The 27401-nt window shown below is 35.0% G+C and overlaps 1 protein-coding gene across 3 annotated transcripts in view; it reads right to left on the bottom strand.

The window, feature by feature from the left end:
- Nucleotides 1-27401, bottom strand: part of ASCC3 (activating signal cointegrator 1 complex subunit 3) — a 324300-nt gene that overhangs the window by 139484 nt on the left and 157415 nt on the right. For all 3 annotated transcript variants that reach the window (XM_059941507.1, XM_059941508.1, XM_059941509.1), the window contains exon 14: nucleotides 8928-9062. In XM_059941507.1, the coding sequence (XP_059797490.1) occupies nucleotides 8928-9062 (135 nt within the window). The remainder of the gene's footprint in view (nucleotides 1-8927; nucleotides 9063-27401) is intronic.

Genomic DNA, 27401 nt, shown 5'->3' with positions numbered 1-27401 from the left:
GGACAGCAATTCTGTGATGTCTTTATGGTCAGTTTGTTGTCGCATGTCTCACAATGTCTACATTACACATTGATTGGCTCTCCACAAACTTCTCACCACCTTGTTATCCTTGACTCTTAGAGAATGACCTTAACAACTACTTCACAAGGAAAATACAATACATCAGAGGAAGCTCCCTTATCTTCCTGCCATACACCTAAAACCTATTTGCATCAGAACCCATCTTTCTAACTTTCTCTTCTGTTTTAACAGTAGTGCCCTAACTCCTATCTAAGGAAAATCTCTACTTCTTCTTTGGATCCCATGCCTCTTGAAAATTCTCAGGACTCTAATAGGTTATCTGTGGTCTCTTTCCTTTCCTATATGAATAATCAATCAATTTCAATCCTTTTTCACTCTCTCTCGAATAGTTTCCATAGAATATAAGCATATCACTTCCACCTTGAAAAGAAAAATAGTATGTCTACCTTTCTGAGTACTATTTCATATTTTCTAGATACTATCCATTTTCCTTTTGTATATAAATTAAGTTCTCAAAATTGATGTTTACACTTTAATCTACATTCATCAGCCAGCTTAATCTAATTTTTGCTCTCCACTCTGGGGGTGAAAAGGCCCTGAATAAGGTCACCAATATCCTCCACGTGGCTAAGTACAGTGTATTTTGCAGCCCTCACATTACTTGACCACTCAGTGCAGCAGTCAGTGTAGATGATCTCTTTCTTCTCTTTGAAATGCTCTTTTCCTCGGCCTCTATGACATTTACTCCGGGGTATACTCCAGTGTTTGGAGGCTCCTCTGCTGGCTCATTCTCCTCTAATTAAATATCAGAATTCCTCAAGACTTGGTCTTAGGCTCTTTTACCACCCATATCCACTCCCATGGTTTTCCCACTCCAAAACAGACTGAGCTTCTGATACATTAGACTTACATATCCATCCAGATGCTTACTCTACATCTCTAAGTGTCCCAGGCACCTCATCTCAGCACGTCCAAATGGACCCTTCCCTCCAAAGTAATCCTTCTCTACTACTCTTTTTCCTCATAAATGACCCAACTAACCACTCAACAATATTAAGCCAGACATCTTTTAGAAGCCAGAAAACTTCCAGATCTCTCTTCCTCAACCCTTCATACCCTATTAACTACCAAGTCAATCAATTCTATTTCCTAAATATGCCCCAATGAATCCACATCTCTAACTGGTATTCCCATTCTCTCCTGCCCTGCCTGTGTGTAGTGATCTTTCTTAAAAGCACAACCCTGTTAGGAAAATTACTTGTTTTGTGTGCTCAAATTGTCATTTTATTTTTATATTATTAGTTGAGGGGAATATAGTTAATGACATGCCACTCTCTTCCTCAAACTTCTCTAATCATAAGCCATTTCTTTTAAGATAAAATACCTAATCTGTAACATGATAAACAAGGCCCTCACAATCTGGTCCTTGCCTACAACATTAGACTCATGCTATAAACGTGGCATCTACCACTCCCCATCATTCTCTACGTTTCTTAGTCACTTTGATTTTATCCACATCCTTCAATGTGCTATTGCTTTTCTGGTGTCAGAGACTTTTCCTAGAACATTCTTCTGCTGTCCTTTGCTTTGTGTACATATCTCACCTTAAATGTCACTGTGTTAGCTAAGCGTTCCTCCCAATTTTACTTTCTTTTAGCACTTAATCCGTCTTTATTATTTAATACAATGTAATTAAAATCAATTATTTAATTAGTTGTTAATCTTTCTGTTCAGCCAGAACATAAGCTCCATAAAAATAAATGGGCAGCTACTTTTTTTCTTCCAAAATATATTTCCATTCCCAATTAATGCAAAGAATGTTAATCAGCATGCAAGCCCCACCTCCTTCAATGAGGCCTTCTTGTATTGCATGAGCCAGAAGGTAAAATCTGTACTTCCCAGATCTCTTGTAGTCAGGGTATTGGATACAAAAATCCATTCTGCTTATTAAATGCACTCATGCAAGATCTAGGCAATGGAAGTGAAGAGGAAACCATTTTCTGCTGTTTTCTTTTGCTGGCAAGCAAAATCTTGCAGAAATGAGGCTTAAAAGTTATAATGGATGTACTATATATTCAAAATTTGGTTTTCCAGCATGTTCGTGAACGATGAAAGGTATCTAGTAGCAGGTGTAGCTTCTGCATTTTGGATCACCACCATGGTATGGCTGCTGGTTCTTAAACTCAGCAGTTCCAGTGGTAGTTGCCTGACTTCTACTCCTCCAATCTTACCAACATTCTAGGAATTACCTAACTTCTTTCCACAAAATTATTTTCTATTTAAAATATACGTACAATGGTTTGTTTCCTTTAATGAATCCTGATTGATACAACACAACTTTCTCAATCCACTTTAAACAGGTTGACAGCAGAGTTTATCTATCTTGATACCTATTGATCTACCTACCTAGTGACTGGTAGGTAGCTTACACTCAGTAAATATTCACTGAGTGACTACCACTAAAAACAGTTTGAGGTTCATGTGTATACAGTCAATTCACAATGACACAGACTAGCCTAATTCCCATAACCAATTTCCATATGTCATTCTAGCTGTGCGAATTATGTACTTTAACTGGGGAGAAAGAAGTACCGTGTCCCCTGTTCCATGTTATAAACCTTGAAAGATGGTCTTGGTTCCCATATGAGCTACCCTGGTATTAACTACAACCCAATTATACAGACACAAGTTAGCATTCTAGAGAGAGCACCCTAATCAGTAGAAGAGAAATCTCCTCTAAAATTGTATTCTTCATACCCATTTGGCCATTTTAAAATAAATGCTGAAATAAAAAATTTTTTAAAAAATCACTGTGAAATGTGATTTTGATCTTTAAATTTTATCAATACAAATCTCTGTACCATTAGGGATTAGAAATCTTTACTTAATAAATCTATATGTTTTTAAAATGGTTTTCCTACTAAAGTATTTTCAAATGAGAGAGCAACAATATTCTAATATACATACTTTTCCAAAACAGCAAGGTTCTTTAACGAGATGTATAAACTTGTTTTAAGAAATTTATTGCATGTTTCTAAAATACATCTTAAAGCATAGGAAGAAAAATTGCTGCAATCAAGGCTACTTAAATAAAGATAAAATTCCAATGCTACTTTCTGTGTTTCTTAAAAAGGGTCTCACTAAAGAAGCTCCTTGACATGGGTCATGGTAATAATTTTTTGAAAATCACACCTAAAGCACAAGCAACAAAATAAAAAATAAACAAGGGGGACTACATCAAACTAAAAAGCTTTCACCCAGCAAAAGAAATCGACAAAGTGAAAAGACAACCTATAGAATGGGAAAAAATATTTGCAAACCATATATCTGATAAGGGGTTAATAACCAAAGTATATAAAGAACTCATTAAACTCAATAGCAAATAACCAAATAATCTAATTAAAAATGGGCAAAGGGCCTAAAGAGACATTTTTCCAAAGAAGATGGCCATGGCCAACAGGCACATAAAGAGAAGCTCAACATCACTAGTCAGTCTTTGGGGAAATGCAAATTAAAAGCACGATGACATATCATCTCACACTCGTCAGAATGTCAGAATGGCTGTCATCAAAAAGAGAAGAGATAACAAATGCCAGTGAAGATGTGGAGAAAAGGGAACTCTTGTGAACTCACTGTTGGCGGGAATGTAAATTGGTACAGTCACTATGCAAAACAGTATGGAGGTTCATAAAAAATTAAAAATAGAACTACCATATGATCCAGCAATTCCACTTCTGGGAAGATATCCAAAGGAAACAGAAACAGTTGGAAAGATACCTAAACCCCCATGTTCATAGCAGCATTATTTACAATAGCCAAGACATGGAAATGACCTAAGTATCCAGCAATGAATGAATGAATAACAAATTTGTGATACAAACACACACACACACACACACATACACACACAGTGGATTATTATTCAGCCATCCATAAAAAAATGAGGAAATACTACCACTTGCTACAATACGCATGGGCCTTCAAGGTTTGCCTGGGTTCAAAATCTTTATTCTAAAGAGCCTATTTCCCTTTGAAAATGAAAAAAATCCAATTAAACACTCAAATCTATTTTTTATTAATTTTCTTTCATTTTACTTAAAAAAAATAATATACTTATAACATTCTTTCTATGTGGTTACAAACAGACAGTAGAATTAATATATTAGCCTCCTAAAGGAAAGGAGGTTGATATTCCTGAGGAAAGAATAAACTCTGAGACAACAGTTTACACTTATTTAAAGTAAGAAAACAAGAGAAAGGGGGCTCTTAGGTACCTGCTACTCTCTTCAGCTAACAGATATCATCTATTCCAGGAAAAGGAAATTCTAATTTTATTTGTTTATACTGACACTGGAAAGCTGCTAAACCAGAAATAATTAAAGCTATCAATATTAAGTATCAGGTTACTTACATCAAAGCCAAATTCCTATAATTTAGGCAAAGGCTAAAGCTAACCTATGAAAGCAGGCAATGGTTGGTAGATCTAGATAATAATAAAAAGTCATAAAATGATACTTTAAGGTAGCTTGAGGGTACATATTATTACTCGATTTTTCCTAGTGTTCTGATTTGTTTAACAGATATTCCTAATCACTACATTCATGAGGCTTGCTGCATGAGAGGACCGTATCTACCTATAAGGAAAACTTTTAATATCACTAATATATGTAAAAAATCAAACAACATCAGTGCCTATTAATCAGAGAAATACTGTACAGGGTGGGTGGGAATATCCATCCTAGTACTAGAATATTTAAAGCCTGTTAAAAGTTTTGTCCCTAAAGGAAAGAATTTATTTGACTGAGATGGAGAATGAAACAGAATCTGAAGATTCTAATTGGAATAATTCATTCAACTTAAAATTAAAATTATAATTAAAAACAACGGGAACTTCCCTGGTGGTCCAGTGGTAAAGAATCCGCCTTCCAATGCAGGGAACGCGGGTTCGATCCCTGATTGGGGAACTAAGATCCCACATGCCACAGGGCAACTAAGCCCACACGCCGTAACTACTGAGCTCATGTGTCTCAACTAGAGCCCACGTGCCGCAAACTACAGAGCCCATGCGCTCTGGAACACGGGCGCCACAACTACAGAGCCCACCTGCCCTGGAACCTGCGTGCCACAACTAGAGAGAAGCCCGCATGCCACAACTAGAGAGAAGCCCGCATGCCACAACGAAAGATCCCGCATGCCTCAACAAAGATCCTGCGTGGTGCAACTAATACCCGACGCAGCCAAAAATAAAATAAATCTTAAAACAAACAAACAAATAATGGCTTAATAATGAAAATGTCTGTATCCCTAATGATATATTTCTATGTATAAATGCAAGCTGCTACTATTCCCTAAGGTATGTTCTATCTTACAGAAAACAGTGGTTTCTTAAGAGAGTTTCTTCGTCGGAGAAGGCGAAAAGTAATATGCAAAGTAAAGTTCTAGAAGTAGATTTCCAGAATATGATATGCAATGTTTTATCACTCTTCAGCTAGTTTCCAAAATAATTTCATATATCATTTCATTTGTTTCTCATAGTAAACTACTAGAATAGGTGTTATTTACCCCATTATTTCTCCATTTGATAGAAGAAAAAGTACCTTTAAGAAATGTTTAAAAAAAAAAAAAAAAAAAGAAATGTTTACGTGTTTAAGGCCACAGGGCTTCTAGAGGTGAGGTCACAGCCAGAGCTTTTTGCTAATGTGTCCTCTTACTTTGGGCCTCGTTTGTAATTCCTCAGACACTCCCTTCCCCGGGGAGAACTGCAAGCTCCATCTCTGTATCTTAATCTACCCTTGGGGTATTTTACTCTCCTTTCCCTATTTTCCTGTTTCAGTGGACAATTTGGAAATATAGTTGCTTTTTCAGCTGGGAGTAAATTTGATATCAAAGATAGGAATGGTACGAGGGGTCGTGAAGTATAACCGTTACTTACTGGAAAGAAATGACGCACCTTCAGCTGTGGTTAAGGCACAGACACAGCCTCAGTATGTACACACACTGCCCTCCCCACCCTGCCCCACACACACAGAGAAAAAGAATCCTTAATGGAGTTTTATTTATTATTTATACAAATGAAGTTACAGTGTGTTGAATAAAACTGTGAAGAAACGCTTTTAAAAACCATACTTGCTGAGTCAGGAATTGAGATGGTTACTTTAAACACTTAGGGATAAAGGATCACTGTGGCACGGTAGGGATTTAGTTGTATTTCCATTAACAGGAGTCAGGAGGCTAAATTTCTATGTACCACCATAGCAAACTTACCTTCTAATTTTATTTTAATGTTCTGAGTACTTAATTTCCTATTTTTCAAAAACGTCAGAAGAAATATCTCCTGCCATCATTGTAATAGCATCCTTAGAATTGCTAGTAAGTTAATACCATTCAAGTTTAAAAGGCACTTCAAGAAATAGGAACAAACATTCAACTTTAGATTTAGAAGAATAATCTAAAATTCTGGAGCTTCGAGAAAACATCCAGAAAGATTACCTTATCTTTTGTTATAAATAATTTTCACTGTGGAGGGGCCAACTGTTTTGAATCTCTCTCTTTCGGAGAAATGAGGGATATAGCTGAGCTGAAGAAATGTTCTTCCATTTTATTAAAGGAAAAAAAAAGACTCAAAGCTCTAAAGGCTTTAGAAAGTCACAGGTTGGATATGTTCTGTTTGTTTTTGAACAAACAGGATGCACTGTAGTGAAAAGGGTAGACTTTGGAGTCAGTCTGGTTCAAATCATAGCTCCACTTACTACATGGGAGTCTCTGGGAAAATTATTCTCTTTTCTCAGTTTCCTTATCTGTAAAATGGGGATAAGAATCTTTAAAGGACAGAATAGTGGTAGAGATCAAATGAGAAAACTAAAGTGAGAACATCTTTTAATAATGTCTGCCTCCAAGAAACAAAGGCAAAAAAAAAAAGTAATTTTGGGGTACCTACTATCAGCCAAATGCTATATGAAAGAGTATAATGGTGAATAGGACAGCGTTCCTTGAAAACATGTACTTATTAATAATGTCTGTGGAATCCATTCTTGTTAAAAAAAACAATAATAACAGGTGGGTCAGGATAAAAATCAAGTATAATGAAAATATCCAAAAAAAAAAGGTATAATAAAATGACTAGGGACTTTCAAGTCTCCACGTTTTTTTTCAGCATAGTGATCTGTCATTATACGTTTGGTGACATGGTCTTAAATAAATATCATTTGAAAATTCCTCTACATAAATTATTTCTATATGCTTTAGAGTATTTCATGCTATATTTGAATAACTTATACACAAATGCCATATCAAGAGATAATAATAGTACAAACCTACATCATAGGTTGTTGTGAACATTGAATGAGTTATAGAAAGCAATGAAAACAATGCCTGGCCCAAGTAAACTCTGATAAATATTGAATATTATTATTATAACAATGAAACAATAAACCTGCATGATTTAGAACAGCAATAACTCTCAGAACTGAGAGGTATAAAATAACCAGAAATCCACAAGGTGGCTCTCAAGGCTTGGCTTTTAAACACAATAGAGCTGCTTTGTATTTCCAAAGAAATGAAACAAGACCTTTCATAATTCACCATTATGAATGCCGACCTGACTTTTCAAAGACTCTCATAAATTCATAATTAATAAATAACTGGAAGAATACAAAGCTGCATAATAAGTGGTATGTAATAGAAAACTTTATAAAGCAAAAAAAAGAAAAAACTGAATAAATTTTGTAGTTACACTGAAAGAGAATCTGACATTCAAAATAACCTGCATCAGACTATCATAGTCAGAATTTAAAATATCAATATAAAATGGTGAAATTTAGAGCACAATCTTAATAACTAAATACATTTTACTAAGATGGTAAATGTGAAGGTGCAGAGCACAATGCCTGGCAGCTGTTCAGCAAACATCAGTTAAATCTTAAGTTATGCATATAAAATACTTTGAAGATACTCTCATTTTATGCCTATAGATTTTTTATTTAAAAATTTATTTTTATAGCTTTAAATCAGGGCAAAATTTTCTGCAAAGGGACAGAGTATAAAGTACTTTATACTTCCCTTGGAGTACTTTATACTCCAAGTACTTTAGGCTTTGTGAGCCATATCATCCCTGCAGCAAGTACTCAGTTCTTCCCTTGTGTGTAAAGAAGCAGCCATAGAAGACAAAGGAAGGGCTCTGACTGTTTTCTAATAAAACTAATTACAAAAACAGGTTGCCACCTTTGGCCCTCGGGCTGTAGTTTGCCCACTCTTGATCTAAATCATTACTTGATACAATTAAATAAAACCTTTTATAAATCTTAGAATACTATCGATACTCAAATTACCTAGAGATGTGCCTCTCAAACTGTAATGTGCATAAATCATTTGGGGATCAAGTTGAAATGCAGATTATGATGTGGTAAGTCTCAGGTGAGGCCTGAGGTTCTGTGTTTCTAATGAGGACCCAGACTTTCTAGGTCCTTTGAGCATATAATGAGTGGCAAGGCAGCTGTTCTGAACCTTTTTGGTCTCAAACTTTCACTCTCAAAAAGAGCTTCTGTTTATGTAAGTTACATCTGTCCATGTTAACCTTAGAAATTAAAAAAAAAAAATTATCTATTATATCTTTAAAAGAACAATAATCCATTAGATGTTAATGTATTTTATAAAATGTAATTGTATTTTATGCTTTAACTATGGGACTAAACACAATTATAATCATATAGAAAAAAGTGATAATTGGACACAACATGCATTCGGATCCTTTGAAAGTCAAGAAAAAATGCCAAAATTATCACATGATAAATCTGTAAAATTAACTTATTGGAAACTGGAAACCATGGCTCTTTCATATATAAAATATCTGGTATATCTGGCACATTATGTGCTTTAGTTCTTGTATTGTGCTGTCATTTGTTTCCTACCTGTTTTTCTGCATGTCCATATTCAGGTCCTTGAGTAGGTAAAAAGTAGGAAATCTGGCCATTATTCTTGGCTCTTTCTATTAGAGACATAGCCGTTCTTACTGTGGCATTTCGAGCATGTACAAACACCATCACCTAAAATAAAGGAAAGCAGTTTATTTAATACTCAAATTCATTAAAAGATGGCTTAGTACTAGTCTGGAAGTCACCCTATATAAATGACTATTAATTTTTCAAAATAAACCCCCAGTTTATGAATACTTCAACATTTGCTTATTTTAAAACAAAGTATATATAGGATAAAGGCAAGTTAAGTAAAATTCAATAACATAGCTTTGTTTATTATTAGCCTATAATTGGCAGAAGTCAGAATGAAATTAATGGATTATATAAAATGTGGAACTTAATTTGTGCATTTCTCTTCTGAAGACATGATTCATTAGCACAATCATATCTTACGAGGACAGAGTATAATAGAGCCTTATTTCGCCACAGTCAATGAAATTGCCAGTATCATAAAGATGTTTAAAGAAACTGGAAACAATAAAGACCACTCTTCCTTGGACAAAATCATGTCTAAGAACAACCATTCAGAATAGAGTTTAGGGGACTGCTGGAGATGCAAAAGCTTCTAGAGAGGTACTTGGAATTTTCTGTTGTGGCAGACCTTCCTGTGGAATTATTCACAAAGTGACTGTGGAAATCTGAATTAGGGGGAAGGTGAGTGTCTGGATGCTTTGTCAAGAAGAAGTGGAAAAAAAGTCCTTCCAGGGACAGTAGTCAGGAAGAATGTGAAGGCAAATGAAGAGAATAAAATCAGGAAGTGACTAGCAGTCTGCATTTGCTGCCTCTCAGGGCCTGCCTTCTCTCCTCTGTGATGTTTCTTCTTTGGCTTCCACCTCCCTGTCCCCTCCCTCCATAGCTCAGCCCCAGCCTTCCCAAAGAGCCATAACTAATTCCTAATTCTTGCCTGTCTTCCCAGTGTCTCTCCATGTTCTTCTGTCAATTGTTTTCCCAGAAGCTGGAACTTTGGTGTTATTTGCAGGTTACACACTTAGAAGGACACACAACATTGTTTTTAGTCAGGGAATTAATAGGTTCATGAGAGTTGACCTGAGTAAGAGAAGATCATTTTGAGGACAAACAAAAGTGAAAAAGGGAAGGAGGCCTGGGCTTTGACCAGAAAGGAGACAGAATGACAAAGATCTAGAGCACATGCTGTATAATTAACCCATAGTAATCTTATAATTAGCCCACAGTAAACTTGCCAAAGGCAATGTTCCACATATAGGATCTGATAAAATTCATAGTAGAGTAAAACCTCAGATAACCATCATTCAAGAAACTGGAATACTTAACTAATATTCTTTTAGGGTGTATTCAAAGTAAAGGAGAGAAAATAATCTGGAGAAGACCAGAAGTTCCTCAATGAAAATCTCCCAAAGTGTTTAGAGAAAGTAAAACAAGCACTGCAAGTCATCTGGAGAAATTTAACATAAGTTAATCACAGCCTTCAAGGACATAAAGCTTGAGACTTCACACTTTATCAGAGCTCTAACTTATTTTCTGATACCAATGTGATTTGAAAAGAAATATGATCAAAAGAGTATTTTCTAAAGAGTACGCTACTAAAATTTATTTCAGAAAGTTTCGTGGATACTTAGAAAATTTTTTGTTTTCCGTATTTTCAACCTCCCACCCCTGCCAAAAACCAAATCTGCTTTTCACAGGCTCTCTAGCTTTCTGGGGAATCATCTTTACCTCACAGGATGTCAAGAGACTGCCATTTAAGTTCACTGTGATGATATTTTCATAATTCCTGACATCAGCTATTTAATACTAAGTTAGATGGAAGATTCTATTAACCATAATGCCTTGCTGAAGCTTCACCAATTCAGAATCTGTCAAATTCTACCATCCTGTCTTTCTACAAGGTAGGGACATTTCAACTACGAGTTTCTTTTTAAAGGGGAAGGCAGATTATTTTCTTTTATATAAAAATAAATTTGATCACACACAAAACCTCATTTACCCCCAACATTAAATTCTAAGAAAAATCTCAATTAAAATGAAGTTACTTATTATTTTATTAATTTATTCATTCATTCAAACATTTCTGAGCATGCAGTCACTACCAAGCCCTGAGAAAACTGCTGTGAAAAGGAGAGACAAGGTCCCTGCCCTCATGGAGATGGGAATCTTGTATGATGGATTAAATATGCACAAAATAACTTTTACTTAAAATATATTTATTGGACATGTGTGTGTGTAAAATACTGTTAGCAGGAGAGATATGAAATGGATAAGACATGGTCCCTTCTTCTATACAATTTAAGGAGGGAGATAAAACTAGACATAATTTAGGGAGCTGATCCAAAAGACGGATGGAGTGCGGATAAACATGGAGACAGCTGGTCTCCTTCATTCATCCGTGCCACGACATTTACACATACCTCCTGCATGCCAAACAGTGGCCGAAGCACCGGGGATACCATGATGAACATGTTCCAAGGCACCAAATTGGAACTCTACTGTTACGGCAAGAGAGAATCACTAGGAATCAGCCCTAGCTGGCTGTAGAAGCAGGATGCAGTCTGCATGGAGGAGACTACATACACTAGTCTAGAGTATTCATCCTTGGTAATTTTAGTGTGTTAGCTTGAAGAAGTACGTTTTCGTTCAAAGTTTCTTACACTGAGGCCCAGGGACCACTTCATCAGAATTACTGCTGGGGCTTGTTGAAATAGATTTCTGAGTCCTCCCCTAAAACCAACGGAGTAAAAATATCTAGCAGTGGGGTCTAAAAATTGAATTATTAATGACTGTTGAGATCTCCACTGTACTACTGTGTGAAATTAGGTAATGGTTACCACCAGCTTAGTTTTCTTCTTCTAAGTTAAAAGAAGTTCAGAAGGAAACATAAATAAAACATATATAATACCACCACTACAAAGATTCCCTAATAACCCATCTTTATTTACCTATACATACGAAACATCAGGGATTATTAAGATATTTTATATAACCACTATAGCCCCAAGATCATTCTCCAGATGGGCTAGGGTTTTATAATACAACCAGATTTCTATTCTCCATAATTCAAATGCCACATTATGTAAATCCCGTTAAAATAACAGATATGGAGAACATAAGGGAAAATAAAATATGACCCTAAATCTTCATTAATTATTTAAGTCTGACTTGTCAACTTATCACTTTGCAAATTATTTTCTACTGCAGCCAAGAGAAATATTAGTTACAACTAAAGTAGCAATTTCTTTTTATTAAAGAATCCATCATGTCTTGTTCAGTAAAATAAACTCTTTTTCTTATTAAGAATTTTCTGTCTAGAGGCTCCAACAGAGGCCATTACAAGGTTTTGGGTCTCTATAAACATACTTGATTTTATGGTTTGTTAATTTGGTTAATTAATTTAAATAGACTCATATAAAAATTATAACAGAGAGGACAACACTGTTTCATATGGCAGAAATAACTCCAAATTAATCTTAGAAACGCTGTTGGTAACCAAACAGCAGTTAAATGGGCATGTGTCTAAAATAAGATTAGAACAGTAGATTCAACTCAATAATGCTGGTAAATTTTGACTGTTTTGTAAAACTGTTTATATTTTTACTCGAGGTTTGTTAGGTTAATGCAATTAAAAATATTTTATACACTTATTTTTGGTTTAAAAAGTCATTTAGTTAAAAAATGTATGATGGAATCAGTCCTGGACTGGGAAAGAAAGTATGAGAATCTGAGTTCTGGTCCTGTTATTTGACTTATCAAAGAAAGTGTCCTTCAAATGAGATGCTGATTAAAATTAATGAAAAGTAAAAGCTCAGATAATGATCATTCAGAAAACCAAAATGCCAAAGTAACTGATATTGTTTCAGTGTATTCAAAGGAGAGAAGGACACATTATTTTAAAAAGACCAAAAATTCTACTTTGAAATATTGTTAAATAGCAGTGTGATTTAGAACAAATTATTTAACCTCTTTGATCTTTATTTCCTCTAGTACATAGATAGTTACTAGAGTCATAGGATTACGATAAGGATTAAAGGGTATCGTGTAAGTGAAACACTGCGTTTAGTAAAACAACAGCTCTCAAATTTTAGGATGCATCAAAATCACCTGGCAGGCTTGTTACAAACTGCTGCTCCTTAAGTAGGTCTGAGGCAAGACAAGAATTTGCATTTCTAACAAGTTCAAAGGAGATGCTAAAACTCTTTGTACAGGAACTTGGAGACTTCCAGAGCTGGTAAGTATTAACACCACGATAAGGGTAATAAACATTAAGAAAATTAACTTGACCTAAAAGACTAAGTGGTTAGATCAGTGAATGAATATTATAAATTGACACCTATATAAACATTTATTCCTCGCTTATGCAAGTGTGTGTGCATATCTAACACCACAAAAAACAATTTAAAAGAACACTTATCCTTTAACAACCTTTGTAAGGGTGTTGTGCCAGATGAACTAGGGATAAAACAATTAGCAGAAATATTTAAGCTTGGGATTATTTTAGAACTGGAGGGAGGAGGCCAAAGATTGTGAAATCTTGAATCAAATTCTCTTCCCTAAAAATTTCCACTAAGAAGGAAGAATAAGAATCGAAATACCTGGAAAAAATACAACATGGCAGATAGATGTCCCACAGGAAATGCTGTTGAGAAATAATATTTTATAATTTATGGTATTGTCTATTGCAATGGTTAAAGAATGAGGCTTGAGGATGAGGAAGTTTATGTCATGGTGTTTATGTTTTCACTCTAACCAGCACAGCCATTTATTTGTTTTGTTCTCAATTCTTCCCAACCTTCTTAACCCAGGATCCTCAAGAGAATTAAGTCCCAATGACCTAAACAAATAGTGATTCTAAAGTGTGTCCCCAGACCAAGAGCATTCTCTGGAAACTTGTTACAACTACAAATTAATAGTGTCACCCCACATCTGAGCCAAAAACTCTGAGGCTGGGACCCAGCAATCTGGTTTAATAAGCCATTAATACGATGAAAGTTAAAATTTGAGAGCCCAGTGAAATGGCATCCATTGTATGTTAAAAAAAACAAAAACAAAAACAAAACCCCCCAGACCTGTCCTCTGTGCATTTAAAATGGTTCTTTAAGTACTATCTTTGGGAGACTGGAGAAAATAGCTAAATCATTTTCCATATTCTATAGTCTGAATGAGGAGTGCCGCTGCAGGTGTATTTCAGATTTATATACCACAAGGGCATGTAGGCAACAAAATAGTTTTTATTGCTGTGATTATATTACCCTCTCTGTGATATTAAGTAAATGCAATTTTAAAAGGCTTCATTCTGATTGCTGTGAATCAGTTCTCATTTTAGGCCTGCCAATACTGACCAGCTAAAGACACTTAGGTCATCTGAAGATCTTTTCACACCAGTACCCAGTTTCCTCATTTATTTTTTCATTTGCATAGTATTCCTTTACTTAGAAATACCACAATTTACTTAACCAGTCCTTGTTTAATGGACATTTATGTTGTTCCTAATTCTTTCTTACTTAAAGCAATGCTGTAATAAATAACTCTGTATATAAGTCATTTCACAATTTTGTGGATATTTTCATAGAAGTGAAATTGTTGGGTCAAAGTATATATGACCATTGAACTATGTCCCTATTCTGAATATTGTCTGTTTTATTATTGGGCATTTTTTTCTTATAAATTTGTAGGTGTTCTTACAATACAGAAGATAGTATGTTTTGTCTTTTTCTATACTGCAAATATTTTGTTCTAGTCTATGCTTTATCTTTTGACTTTATTTATGATATCTTATTCAGTATGGAAATAGTTAATTTTTCTTCAAATCTGCCAGGATTTTTCTCTATGACTTCTGGGAAATTCATAGGCAAGAAAGTGAAAATAGTCATAAACATACGAAAAGGTGCTAAACTTCAGTAGCACTCTGTGGCTCTGGAAATCCAATGGTGGGCACAAGCGGAGCTGGATTTTGCTCTTGTACATGCACACACACACATATCTATCTGCACGTACACACACACATATCTATCTGCACGCACACACACACGTATCTATCTGCAAAGATATCTACAAAGATATCCATAATATAGTGCCACGTAAAAAAATATCAAGTTGAAGAACAATTTCCATAGTATTATTCTGAGTATATTATAAAGGGTGTGTGTGTGTGTATTTAAAAATAGGGAGCTATGGATGGAAACCCACCAAAGTAATTACCCCACAAATGAAAATGGGATGCGGAGTATAAAAAGATAATGTGTTCTCTGTATATCTTATATTGCTTATCTTACCTATTGAAACAAGCCTTAATAGTTTTATGAATATATAAATTATATTAAACAGGAGAAATGATCAGTGATGAGGTTGTAATAGTATATTTATAATATACTATTGTACTACCATATTTGATGTGACTATTTTATTGCTAAGGGATTTACGGTGTCAAAGGAAAAACTTAAAGAACACGTATTTAACAATGAACTTAGAAGGGTGGTAGTGGTACTTTTGATCGAAGAGACACATTTATCTTGTTTTAGTTCACCTGGAAATGCTTTAAGAAGAAAAAAGAGACATGGTCTAGCAAAAGAAAATATATAGTACTTCCTGGAAAAGTATACAGAGGTCAAAGGCACAGAGAAGACAGCCAATCCATATGGATTTGGCGAATACTGGCTCTAGGCAGAAATGGACATGTAGACAGAGGAGCAGTAATAGCTGGAAAGGCAAAATACAACCTCATTATAAAATGTATACTTAGAGAAAATTCACTCAAGACTCAGAAAAAAATGATACCACTAAAAGCAATGCTTGAAAAATTATTTTTATGTTAGACAAAGATTTTAAACTGAGCAGTTAAAGAGAATGCCATCATCATGAAAAAACATAAATTTTTGTAAAGGAATATACATTACATGATGATAAAAAAAATTATGACTCAAGGAAGTGTAAAAGAAAAAGGTGGATAAAACATAGGAAAAACCTAAAGACAATTTCGGAATGTAAATTGATAGAACAATGGACAGGACAATTTTAAAAGGCTGGGGTTATTAAAAGAAAAAAGGTGGCCCTGTTTTTTATGAAGAGTGAAGATGAGCGAGAAGGCACTTAGGGAGGTCTCCCTGAGAAAGAGTTAGTGTGATTGAGACAGATCTTATAAAAAGAACTCTGATTTAAACATTTTAAAATATAGCTTTGTAGCCAATAAACTACCTGAAACATTGGTACAAATTTATAAAAGTCATTTAAAAAAAGAAAAAAGAAAGAAAGAAAAGAAGAAACCCTTATACCTACATGGGGGGAGATGATGCTACTATTATGGTTAAATTAAAATAATAAAAATTTCCCTGACGATTCCAGGTACAAGTGATACTTTATTCTTTTGAGCATCCAAAGAATTCACAGGCCCCTCTCTTAAGCATTTATCACTGACTATATTTTATTTTGAACTATTTTTGTGCTTGATTTAGCTCCTCTGTGAGTCTGTGATCATCCAACAATTACATGACAGGTATTGGGGATATAACAGTGGGCAAGGCCGGCACGTGTCCCTGTGCCTATGGAGCTTATATCTAGTTACTATGATGCACGATTGGAGTCTGGGAAATGGTGAACACAGAAGCTGCCATTCATTACATGAACAACTACTGGAAGAAGATGCAGGTTAAAAAAAAAAAGAAGAAGAAGAAGAAGAAATAAAAGCATAATCTAGAAGTTAATTGGGGTCTTCTCTCAAAATTAGTAAATTCCTTGATTTAAAGGTGATGACGTTGCAGGTTTCTTCATTATTGGCCTTAGGGTGTCATCTCTCTAAATCCTTCCTGTGTTCAAAGCCTCCATGCATTTGTATATTTCTAGGCCTTTACCCATGTTTTACTTTACTTAGTTCTCCTGCCAACTTCCTCTGGGGAAATTCTACAAACTTTTAAGGCCCAGTTCTAATGACTCTTCTCCAATCTCTCCAGGGAAAGCTATCACTCCCACAGCACTTTGTTCATACTTGTGCCTTGTGTAATCTTGAGATGTATATAGGTCTCTCCACTGTTGTCACAATTACTAGGACTAATAATAAAAGATATGATTTACTAAGTGCTTACTATGTGCTAGGCCCAGTACTAGGTGCCAGGCATAGTTATTTAATTTACTATTAACAACACAATTAGGTAGGTAATTCTATTAGAATTTTACAGATGAGAAAACTGAATCTCAGAGTTTTAATAACTTTCTACTCATTCAAGAGCAGAACTGGGAATTATCCTCAGATTTGATAGTCCAAAGCCTATTTTCTTTCCACCAAGTTATATTCCCTCTTTGGGTGCTGCCTGAGGGCACATTTACACCTTACTAATTTTGAGGTCTCCTTGTCATCCCCCATACCACTCTCCCTGCTATCACCAAATCAGTGGACACTCATAAATGCTGAAATTCCAATGTTAAAAATGGTCAACTTTCACAAAAAACATTTATTTTTAGCACATTTTTGAGCAGAGATATGAATTTAAAAGTTTATAAATAATAATAGGATGTAGGCTGAGTTAATACTTTCACTGATACCTTTTATTAGAATATGGGGTATAAAGCTAACTTCCAATTATTCAACTAGATAATTAATTTTCCTGGATAGTTTTATTTAAATTTATTAGCAAACGTTCCACTGATAATTAATAACTAAAATAGTTACTACTAGTCTTTTGATACTGTTGTAAAGCTATGTGTATACAGTTGACCACTGAACAACATGAGTTTGAAATGGGCAGGTCCACTTATTTGCAGATTTTTTTCAATAGTAAATCCTACAGAACTACACGACCCACTGTTGGTTGAATCCCATGCAGAATCGCTGATCCGGAGGAACCACGTGTATGAAGGGACTGCGTATACTAAGGGCTGATGATAAGGTATAGGTGTATTTTTGACTGTATGGAGGGTTGGCGTGCCCCCAACACCCACGTTGTTCAAGGGTCAACTGTACATTTTAATGCCATTGCAAAGTTAAAAATTTGGATTTTAAAAAGAAACAATTTATAAAATGAGCTAGTCTAAGAGCATCTTAAAAAAAAAATTCTCGACTTTGAAGTCAAAGACAGTTCCTAAATCAAAGCTACTTACATTTACAATGAATCAAATTACTCAGATCCATTAACCAAAATAATGTCTTACTGATGGACATGAATAAAGAAAGGATTTTTATGTTTTATAATGGTAGAAAATTTAACACTACTATATTTGGATTACATCAATAAAACTACTATTACTAAAAGTAGGGCTAAAATAATGTTTTAAACTTCTCTTAATAAAATTTAAATTTATTAATCACGAGTGTAACAACTAGCATTTATTATCAGATATTCCTGCCAATGAACTGCATTACTAAAGCATAATTTTTAGTTTAAAAAGACCTGGTGAAAGGCTTATCACATATACAAACTACATCAAATAGGGTTAATTTATCTTGTCTTAGCTGTCTCAGAAAACTGTATAATTCACTGACTAGTTTTCATGCATTAAATTATGCAAATAAACCAACGGAAGTAATCTGGAGGTAGAGAGAGAAGTGGTTCCACAGCTCCAAGCTGTGTAATTAGATCTACACTCAGCAGTTCAGAGCCACCTCTGGGCTCTCATGCTGAGAATATGCAGTTCTTCTCAAGAAACCTAAGCTTTTTAAGTGATAAACAGATTCAGGTTATCATTACTGAATTACATTTTAGGGCATTAGCCTGAATGTGAAATATATTCTTCATCAATTTCTCTAAAGGAATCATTTTAATATTTATCAGCTTTTATATTTCAGTTGTATAGAGCTTTAACTGCTAAAGTTGGTTAAAAGAAATCCACAATACTTTACATCTTCTAAACCTTCTAAACATCTTCTATGTTTTTTTAATAATTAAAAAAAAACAAAGTTGGACGACTTAGTGTCCGTATGTACCATTACAGCAAAAATATATAACATCAGAGCTAAGCCCACTGTAAAAAGTATTATCTTACAATCAATTTGCATATATCAGGACATAGTACAATACACTTGAAGCATAAGATAGTTATATTTCAGTATGGTCTCTAAAATATTAAGACCACAAAAAATAGAGAAAGAAAGTAGAGCTTTTACAACATAATTTTAAAATAGTAAGTATTTTGAATGCATTTTCCCTTTGCTATAAACTTTTTAACATAATTAAAAACATTTTCTTAAGCATTAAGGGGCTGTGGAAAACTATACTTTCTGGCTCAGCCCTAGTTTGTAGGGGTGGTACAGCATTTTCAGCTACAGGTCTGTCTTACCATATATGCAAATACATTACTTTGTACCTGATTTGAGCAACAGAGGAGTCACAGTTGCCTGTGACTACTGACACTACACATAAAAACTTCCAGGCTATTGCATTCAGCCAGTATGTACCATTCGTATTCCACCTGGTTTTCAAGGCCCAGAAGGGAAAAACTACTGGTTTGCTTAGTCCAATGTATACATGACAAAGTGGAAGACGAAATTCCACCTCTACTGAAAAGCTAAATTGATACTGAAGACGGAAAAGATCAGTCCACTGGTTATCACCACAAGTATCAGTCCACTTGGTATCACCACCACAAGAACAGAAACTATTCATCCTATGGAAATTATGAAAAGTTAATGCCACAGAACAGTGGTTTAAAAACTCATTTTGGCTGTGTAATTCTTTCTTTCACTAAACTCTTTTGCAGGAGCTCACTCTCTCTCTCTCTTTATATATATATATATATATATATATATAAAAAGATTAAGCTACCTGAGTGGTCCTGAGAGAGCCAAATCTCGTATCTCACTTCTTCCTCCCAAACAGCACACCTCTCCCACCCTCACGCCAGCAATGCCCGTGGCCCCTCGGAGCATGCTGGAGCAGTCTGAAAATAACAGCTGTGAGAGGAACTCTACTAAGGGAAAGGAACAACTCAACATTGTATTTCCTTGAAAATTCTGAAAACCCCAAATCTCTTTCATTCTTCTGGATAATATTTTGGGGAAAGAAATAAGTGGAAATATTCATTTAAGAAATAAAATACTTTCATTGGTTTCTAAATTCCATTCTCTTACCAGGTTTGCTTGCAGAAATGATTAATCAGAAATGATTAATTCCAATTCTGGGATGTGGGCATGTCAAAAGGATAAAGAAGGCAACTTGAAGGGGTTCCCGATTGCCAAATTTGGGCTAATATGGTCATCTTGTAATAATGTAATAATGGATTATAACCTTTTGAATAAAATAAGAATTTGAGTTGACAGAGAAGTAAATGAATAAATGGGAAGCGGGAAAGCTCTTTCTTACATACAATGCAATGAAAGGAAGGATGGGAGTTAGAAAATCACCAGTAAATGCTAAAACGAGTGGGTGAAAGTTTATTGTGGAATCTGTACATTTACATTTTATGCATAATTATTTGATTAACCTTTGGTTCTCATCAGATTATAAGCAACACTAATGCAGAGTGTATCTTTCTGTTTTCTGTCTTCAGCACAATCTCTGGCACACACTGGCTATTCAATAAATACTTGCTGAATATTAACAGTATTGCCATGGTTTAGTCTTAAACACCATCTATCTCCATCCTGTTCAATACCTAGAATTAAGGTTGATGACTCAGATATAGTTCATACGCTACAAGAAAAGTGTAGCAGTTTCTACATTTGGCACTCTACCCACTGTAACTCTTACCTTAACGTGGCAAATAGACTACAGAAAAAGATCCCAAATTATGAACCATTCTCAGTAATTTACAAGCTTCAAAAGTCTAGAATTCTCTTTCTATTTTAAATTTCAGCCTACATTATAAGTATTAAAAGATTACAAGCATTACTAATTATAAAATGTTCATATAGACACACATAAGCAAAACTTTTAAGAAACATTATGTTGAAGCTGACCTACTTGTAATGATTAGTTTAATAATGAAGGAATTTAATGAAGTTCTAAAAATCCAACCACTCTGAATTCATGCTTCATCGAGGATGTTTTCAAATATGACTAAAATCTGACCCAAATTTCACTGTTCTTAGTCCCCATAGTACAACTGTGGGTCAACTTAATTCATTGGTAAACCTAGGTTAATCCGCTAAAGACTGATAAGACAGAATAAAGAATACTTTAATACATTGTAGCATCACACACAGAAAAATACTTTACTGACCTCCATGATAATCCAAATTGCATTGACATTTGTTATTGACAGCCCCAAAATAGCAACATCTATTCTGTAGAGCAAATTAAGCAAGACCAGCTAGTCTATTACCATGCAAATAAAATTCATTAGTGAGCTAACAATTTCATTTCTAAAGATGCTGCTGGACTTGAAGTTCTATTATTATTCAACATTATAAGATGTTCTGGACTGAATCTAATTTCAGTAAAATAACAACATAAAAATGTATTTTTAAGATTTCTATCAGTATTTTTCATTTATTTCCTTAGACAATAATCACTACTTATAATTCTAAACATCCAACTGTGCATTTAATATTCTCAAGTGACACACTTGAATAGATTCTCCCTAAAAAGAATACACTTTTTTTTTTAAACTTACTTGAGCAGAAGAAATCCCACTAAGGCAATATACTCTCAATAAAATTTGCTAGCTAGACTAATTAAAACTGTACTGCTATAAAGGGAAAAATCACAAAGTTGTAATTCCTCTTAGATTGGCTCTTAACTGTCCCCATTTTTTTGAGGCTGCTCTCATGTTTGTGCTTACAAAATGAAAAACACCTCGGTTTTCCATAAATCTGTATTGTACCCTTCAATTGACCCTCTTTAATAAGAAAAAAAAGTAAGAGAAAGGAAAAAACAAGAAAAAAAAAAAGATTTATCTACAAACCCAAGTTGAGATCTTACACTGCACTTAAAAAAAGGTACACTGCCATCTGACCATCCATTAAGCCATGCATTTGGCCTTTCTCCATATGATTTCAAAAAACACAGCTACAAGACAGAGCAAATAAAATACCATAGTAAAAAAAAAAAAATGAGACCAAAGTCCATGGAGAACATAACAAAGGACCACCGGAGAGACTATGCAATCTAGGTAAGGTTAGAAAGATTTTTATAAAGCAGACAGTGGTAGCAAACTGTCTTACTGGGATAGTTTAGTAGAGTACATGTCCTTTCAAGACACCTTTAGGTCTTGTTGGAAAACAATCCTCCCTGAAATTCCTGGTGATCCTACATGGTCAGGGCCTTCAGAGCAGTGGAAACTGAAGGGCTTTAATGGTAGAGAATGCCTCCATTCCCCCAGAGCCATTTCTTCCCATTCTATAGGTAATAAAGCCTAGAGGCTCCTTTCTTATCACTCAAAGAGACAACTGCTTATATTCCAGGGTACAGGCCGCCCCTTCCCTCCTCAAGAGAGAATCTGTTTATATTCCAGAGTGAAAGAGGAAGGTCCTTGGGCAGGTCAGTTGGTCTACTTCTTTGTCTCCTTTCTTCCTCCCTTCTTTCTCCCTCTCCCTCCCCTTTCTCCTTACACCCTCTCTTCCCCCCACCAGAAGGGAGGATGTGCCAGCAACAACTATATACGCTTAGAGTTTCATAATTTTGGAGCACCCCTATGGGGCCACCCATGTGCGCAGAGGTAGCTGGCTCTTACCATGTTACCCTGTAAAGCTAGAGAGGGGCAACCAACACTATGCTCTGTGAATAAATATAAGGTCGGTTCCCTACCCAGGTGTCTCTTGTTTTCGCCTACGAGCGTGTGCATTTTTGTGTGTGTGTGTGTGTGTGGTATACAATGAAGTTAGCCTGTGGCAAGCTAGCATGAATATCTTAGACCCTTCACAAGACGTAAGTCTCTGACCATATTTCGAGAGCAGCCACTAACTTGATGAATGCTGTACAGGTTGGAAATGCCCACTTTATTTGCCATAATATAGTTAGAGCTGCATTTCCCATCTACTCATTCATAAAACCAAGAAAAAAGTAAGATAAGATCTGAGACTATTATACTACTCTCTTAAAAACAGAATCATATTTTACAATATTAACTAGAGAGACATAGTTCCTTCATTTCCACCCCTTCTCACTTAAATATGCTGCTATGACAACAAGAAAAATTGATAAAAACCCTAGTTACAGAAAAGACAGTAAACGTTTGCAATGGTTCACTGAGTTTAAATATTCAACTCCCTTTTTTGCACTTTGAGCAGGTACAGGAATAGTTGTATCAGATTTCCTTGGGACACAAAATATTATACTTAGCTTTAATAAAAATACTGTTTGTTCAATTTTATCAAAATATGGCTACAAAAATGTAATCAACAAATGCTTGTGGTGGTAACTAAACTTATTAAATATACCTACCAACTGCTTCTAAGTCCAAATATCAGCTGGAAACCAGCTAATAGAGATTCAATATATCATTTTCTAAAGTGAAATAAACAGCTGTCAAATTAACTTCTGACAATTTAACGTAAAATATTCTGAATAGCTGTCCAAAGAATTTTCTATGGTGTTTGCCTTCCAGGTCTGAATCATTATATATGTTCCTTGGGTTCAACAATGTATATAATATAAAGAGAACCAGTTTCAGGAAAATAAAACCACTTGTATTGCTTCCAATTTTATTCCAAGATTAGGCACAGCATTTTTTTTTTCTTTTGATCTTTTGGCTGAAGATCTGTAAACTGTACAAGGACAGATCAAAATTTAGTTTATACCTGAAAGTTTCTAAACATCATTCTGAGAGAAACTGTTCCATGTGCTCGATTTGTGTTGTAATTCCAGAAACCACTGATAACCAATTTTAAAAAGCTCAAATGCCTAAAAACGTGGACATACTTGTATATAGTTATACGTGCCAGGAGAAAACTGAATACACTCAGGGGCAAGGGTACTGGGCGTGAGGTGAAGTGAGGAGAAAGTAATTCATTAGTCTTTTCTTTACACGTTTGTGTTGATTCACTTGTTATAAGAATGTGTTATTTCAGTAATAAAAATCCTCAAAGACTTAGGAAAAAAGTAATGTCAAGAACAATGAAGGAAAAACGCAATAATAATATTCCTCATCAAAAAGTATTCCCTTTGCAAATGAAGAGAACATTACAAGGTTAACAAAGAAACTGCTATATATAAAATCTCAAGAATATAATTGAGTACTCTTATGGTAAGCTATAGTTCAGAAAAATGGAACTTTTCTCTGTTCCCTTAAAAATGTGAAATTTTAAAAGGGTTCAAAGGTTACCCCTCTAGGGCTTAATGAATAGAAATAAAAGAAAGAAAGAATATATTAACAAAATAACTGGTGGCATGAATGATATCTATATCACTGAAAATAGCTAAGTCAGATGGATATTTTATTTTAGGAGAAAATGGGATAATTTAATACTTCTAACTTCTAACAGAAAAGACTATAACTAGATGAAATAATATTAAGAGTAACTGTATGGGATGAAACATTTTTAAGGAGAATACCAACATTCTTTCATTGATCTTTACAGACTACAGGGAGAAAAAAATTCCTTAAGAAAGTAATCTAAGTGATCTTTGATGTCGTTCCACTTCTCCAGGTTGTTCTCTCCTCAGCCTGGATGTTCAGCTTACTGTGGAACTAATTATTATTTTCTTGATTTTCTTTGAAGTTCGTTGCTCCCTAATCCTTTAAGAGTAAGTTCAGACTTACGAAGACTACCACATCTTCTGTTCACTTATTCATCACACACTATGTGAGCACCAACTGTGTGCCAGGTACTGGTGAGGCCATGATAACACAATGATGAGCAAAACCAGAGATAGCCCCTTTCCTATGGGACTTATGATCTTCTACTGAAAAGTGGTATTAATCAAAAACAGCCCGGAAAAATGTAAAACTACAGCAAGAAATAGGAGGAAGACATAGGCCGTGTTATTATATAGTTCATAATAGGGAGGTGAGAGAGGGAGGTAAAAAAAAGGCTTCTCTAAGAAAGATGAAATCTAAAGGATTTAGTAGAGGACAACTAAGCAGAGAATAAAGAAGAATGTGTGAGGCAGAGGGAACAAGTTACGCAAAAGGTCAGAGGTAAGTGAAAGAGCATCTCTATGATGAGGGTCTGAAAGAAGGCCAGGAAGCAGGGAGGTAGGAAATGAGGGAGAGACATGTATGTGATGAAGAAGAAAGGAGGGAGGTAATGGCCCAACACTATAGGAACCCCTGGGCCCTTTTAAAGGAGCTTTCCTATCCTCTTTTCCTATCACTGTAACAAAATTTGTATAACAAGAAAAATCTCAATAGGGTTAAGGCATCAACTATTTTCCCATTCCGCGAGTTACACCGGAGGAAGGGAATTATTAACAGGAATGATAAAGCTGTACTTGCATTTGGTAACGCAAAGAGAAGCTTACAAATGAGACGTCTCATTAGTTTGAGCAGATGGATCAAAATTAAAGGCTGAATCGCCAACTTTTAATTTCCCGATAGCCAAGAAGAACTTGAAGTCTTGCGGAGTACGACTGTTGAAAAGTCAACCTGAAAAGATCTTCTCCATCTGTCATCACACATGCTTGAGTGGAACACAACTGCCTCCTACTGCTTTTAATACTTTTAAGACAAAGCTGCACATGAAATCTATTAAGGACGCGAACACACGAGCGTAGATGACTGGTATACTGAAACCCATGGAATACTATAATCAGAGAACATCAGCATGGCTTTTGAACATGAAATTTGCTCTATTCTAATTTAATCTAAGCGGAGAGAAACAAAATTAATTCGTCTGTATATTTAAGAGGAAACTGTTAATTTTTAGCATGAAAAGTATTTATTTGCCTTAGAGTTATAGCTCTTTTTTTAATGGACACATATTTATAGTCTTCTTAATAATGCTCTGAAAAGTAGTTGCGCTAATAAAATTATTTAGGGAAACCACAACTAGAGAGAAAATCCAAAATACTAAACAACCTGAAGGCAAACAAATAGAATCAAGGAGTATTCACTGGAAGAATTTTTAACAAGCTGGCAAAAAGAGAGGGGGACATGAGGTAGTCGCAAGGAAAATTCAATTTGTTTTCCTGGATTAGAACAGACTGACTTACAATTTCTTACTACTATACACTAACTGCTAAGATATATTTAAAAGGCAACAAAATAAAGCTAAAGTTTGTTAGATACACAGAGCTACAAGAAATAACTTATGTTCCCTTATTACTAAGGAAAAGCACATTGATCAAATACCTAGCTGGCTGCTTAATAGCAATGCACTAATGTCCAGTTAGTTACAACTATAACTGAATTCCAGAGCAAAGCTCTCTGTTTCTCTCTGCCTCCTGTTTCTCTGTCTCTGTTTTTGTATCTGTCTCTCTGTGTACACACACACACACACACACACACAATTTACTGTACCTTTATATGTACAACAAAACATTTATACAGAAGAGTCTCTTAGAATGAAGCACATATAGTTAGACCTTTTAGTCATTAGAGTCAGGCAGAATAATGAAACTGAAGAGTTAAACTGGCTGTCAGTTTTTTAGATAATAAGGTAAAAGATTGTTGAATTACCTATTTTTCATTTTCTGACAGACGGATACATACAAATTCATTTGTTGAAATTTATCACTTGGAACCTTATACAAAGACAACTAGTGACTAGTATAACATTATATTCAACCTCAATTACAAGGGAAGAAACAAAACTCAGAAACTCTATTCTATTGTGGAGTTCTTTGTTAACCTTCTAATAAAAGCAGAGGACCACAGCTTAGAGAAGGTATTTCTTCAAGGTGATAAAAAGAGAAAAATAATACAGTGAGGGGTTCTAAGCCCCTGAAAACAAACTTCCACATGAGCCTCAGTAATCAAAGACTGCTGTGAAGTAGCAATTCTTGTGTGATGGATTAAATCAAAGATTGCTAGCCTTGTTGAAACAGGTATCTACTTCAGCTTCCAAAATCAAAATGTATAACAGTCCTCTTTTCCAAGTATGCACACTGCAATTCCAGTTCTGGACATATTACGAAGACAATCAGCAGAAGCTGCCACTTATCAAGCTAACTGAACTTATAAGCCAAATAGTACTTGGCAGAGCAACTTGCTAACAGAAGATTTAAACAGACAGAGCGATCCCTTTGAAAAGACTAAAACAAAAAGATTTTAGTTTTGGGCAACTTTCCCAAAGTTACATACATAATACAGATAATTTAAAGAAATGAAAAAGAGAGAGGTTTATTCTCAAATTATGTTGTAAAAGAGTTTTTTACTTGAGATGATTACATTAATGTAAAAGACTAAGATGCTGCCTTAACCTAGTACTTATAATCTGCAGGCACTGGCCTGGGCATTTGTAGGACTAGCAATACTAGAGGCAAATACCAACTAATGGGCCATGGTCCTGATGCATTTCATATTTTCCAACAGCCCCGACTCACTAAGGATCTCTGAAGATGAGCAATTCTTCACAGTGAGATTCTATTTACCAGAGTCCCCACGTACATGACACTATACTAGGAACTTAAC

Source organism: Balaenoptera ricei, chromosome 12, assembly GCF_028023285.1.
Source record: "Balaenoptera ricei isolate mBalRic1 chromosome 12, mBalRic1.hap2, whole genome shotgun sequence".
Classification (NCBI taxonomy): Eukaryota; Metazoa; Chordata; class Mammalia; order Artiodactyla; family Balaenopteridae; genus Balaenoptera; species Balaenoptera ricei.
This window is presented reverse-complemented; position numbering and strand designations above follow the sequence as displayed.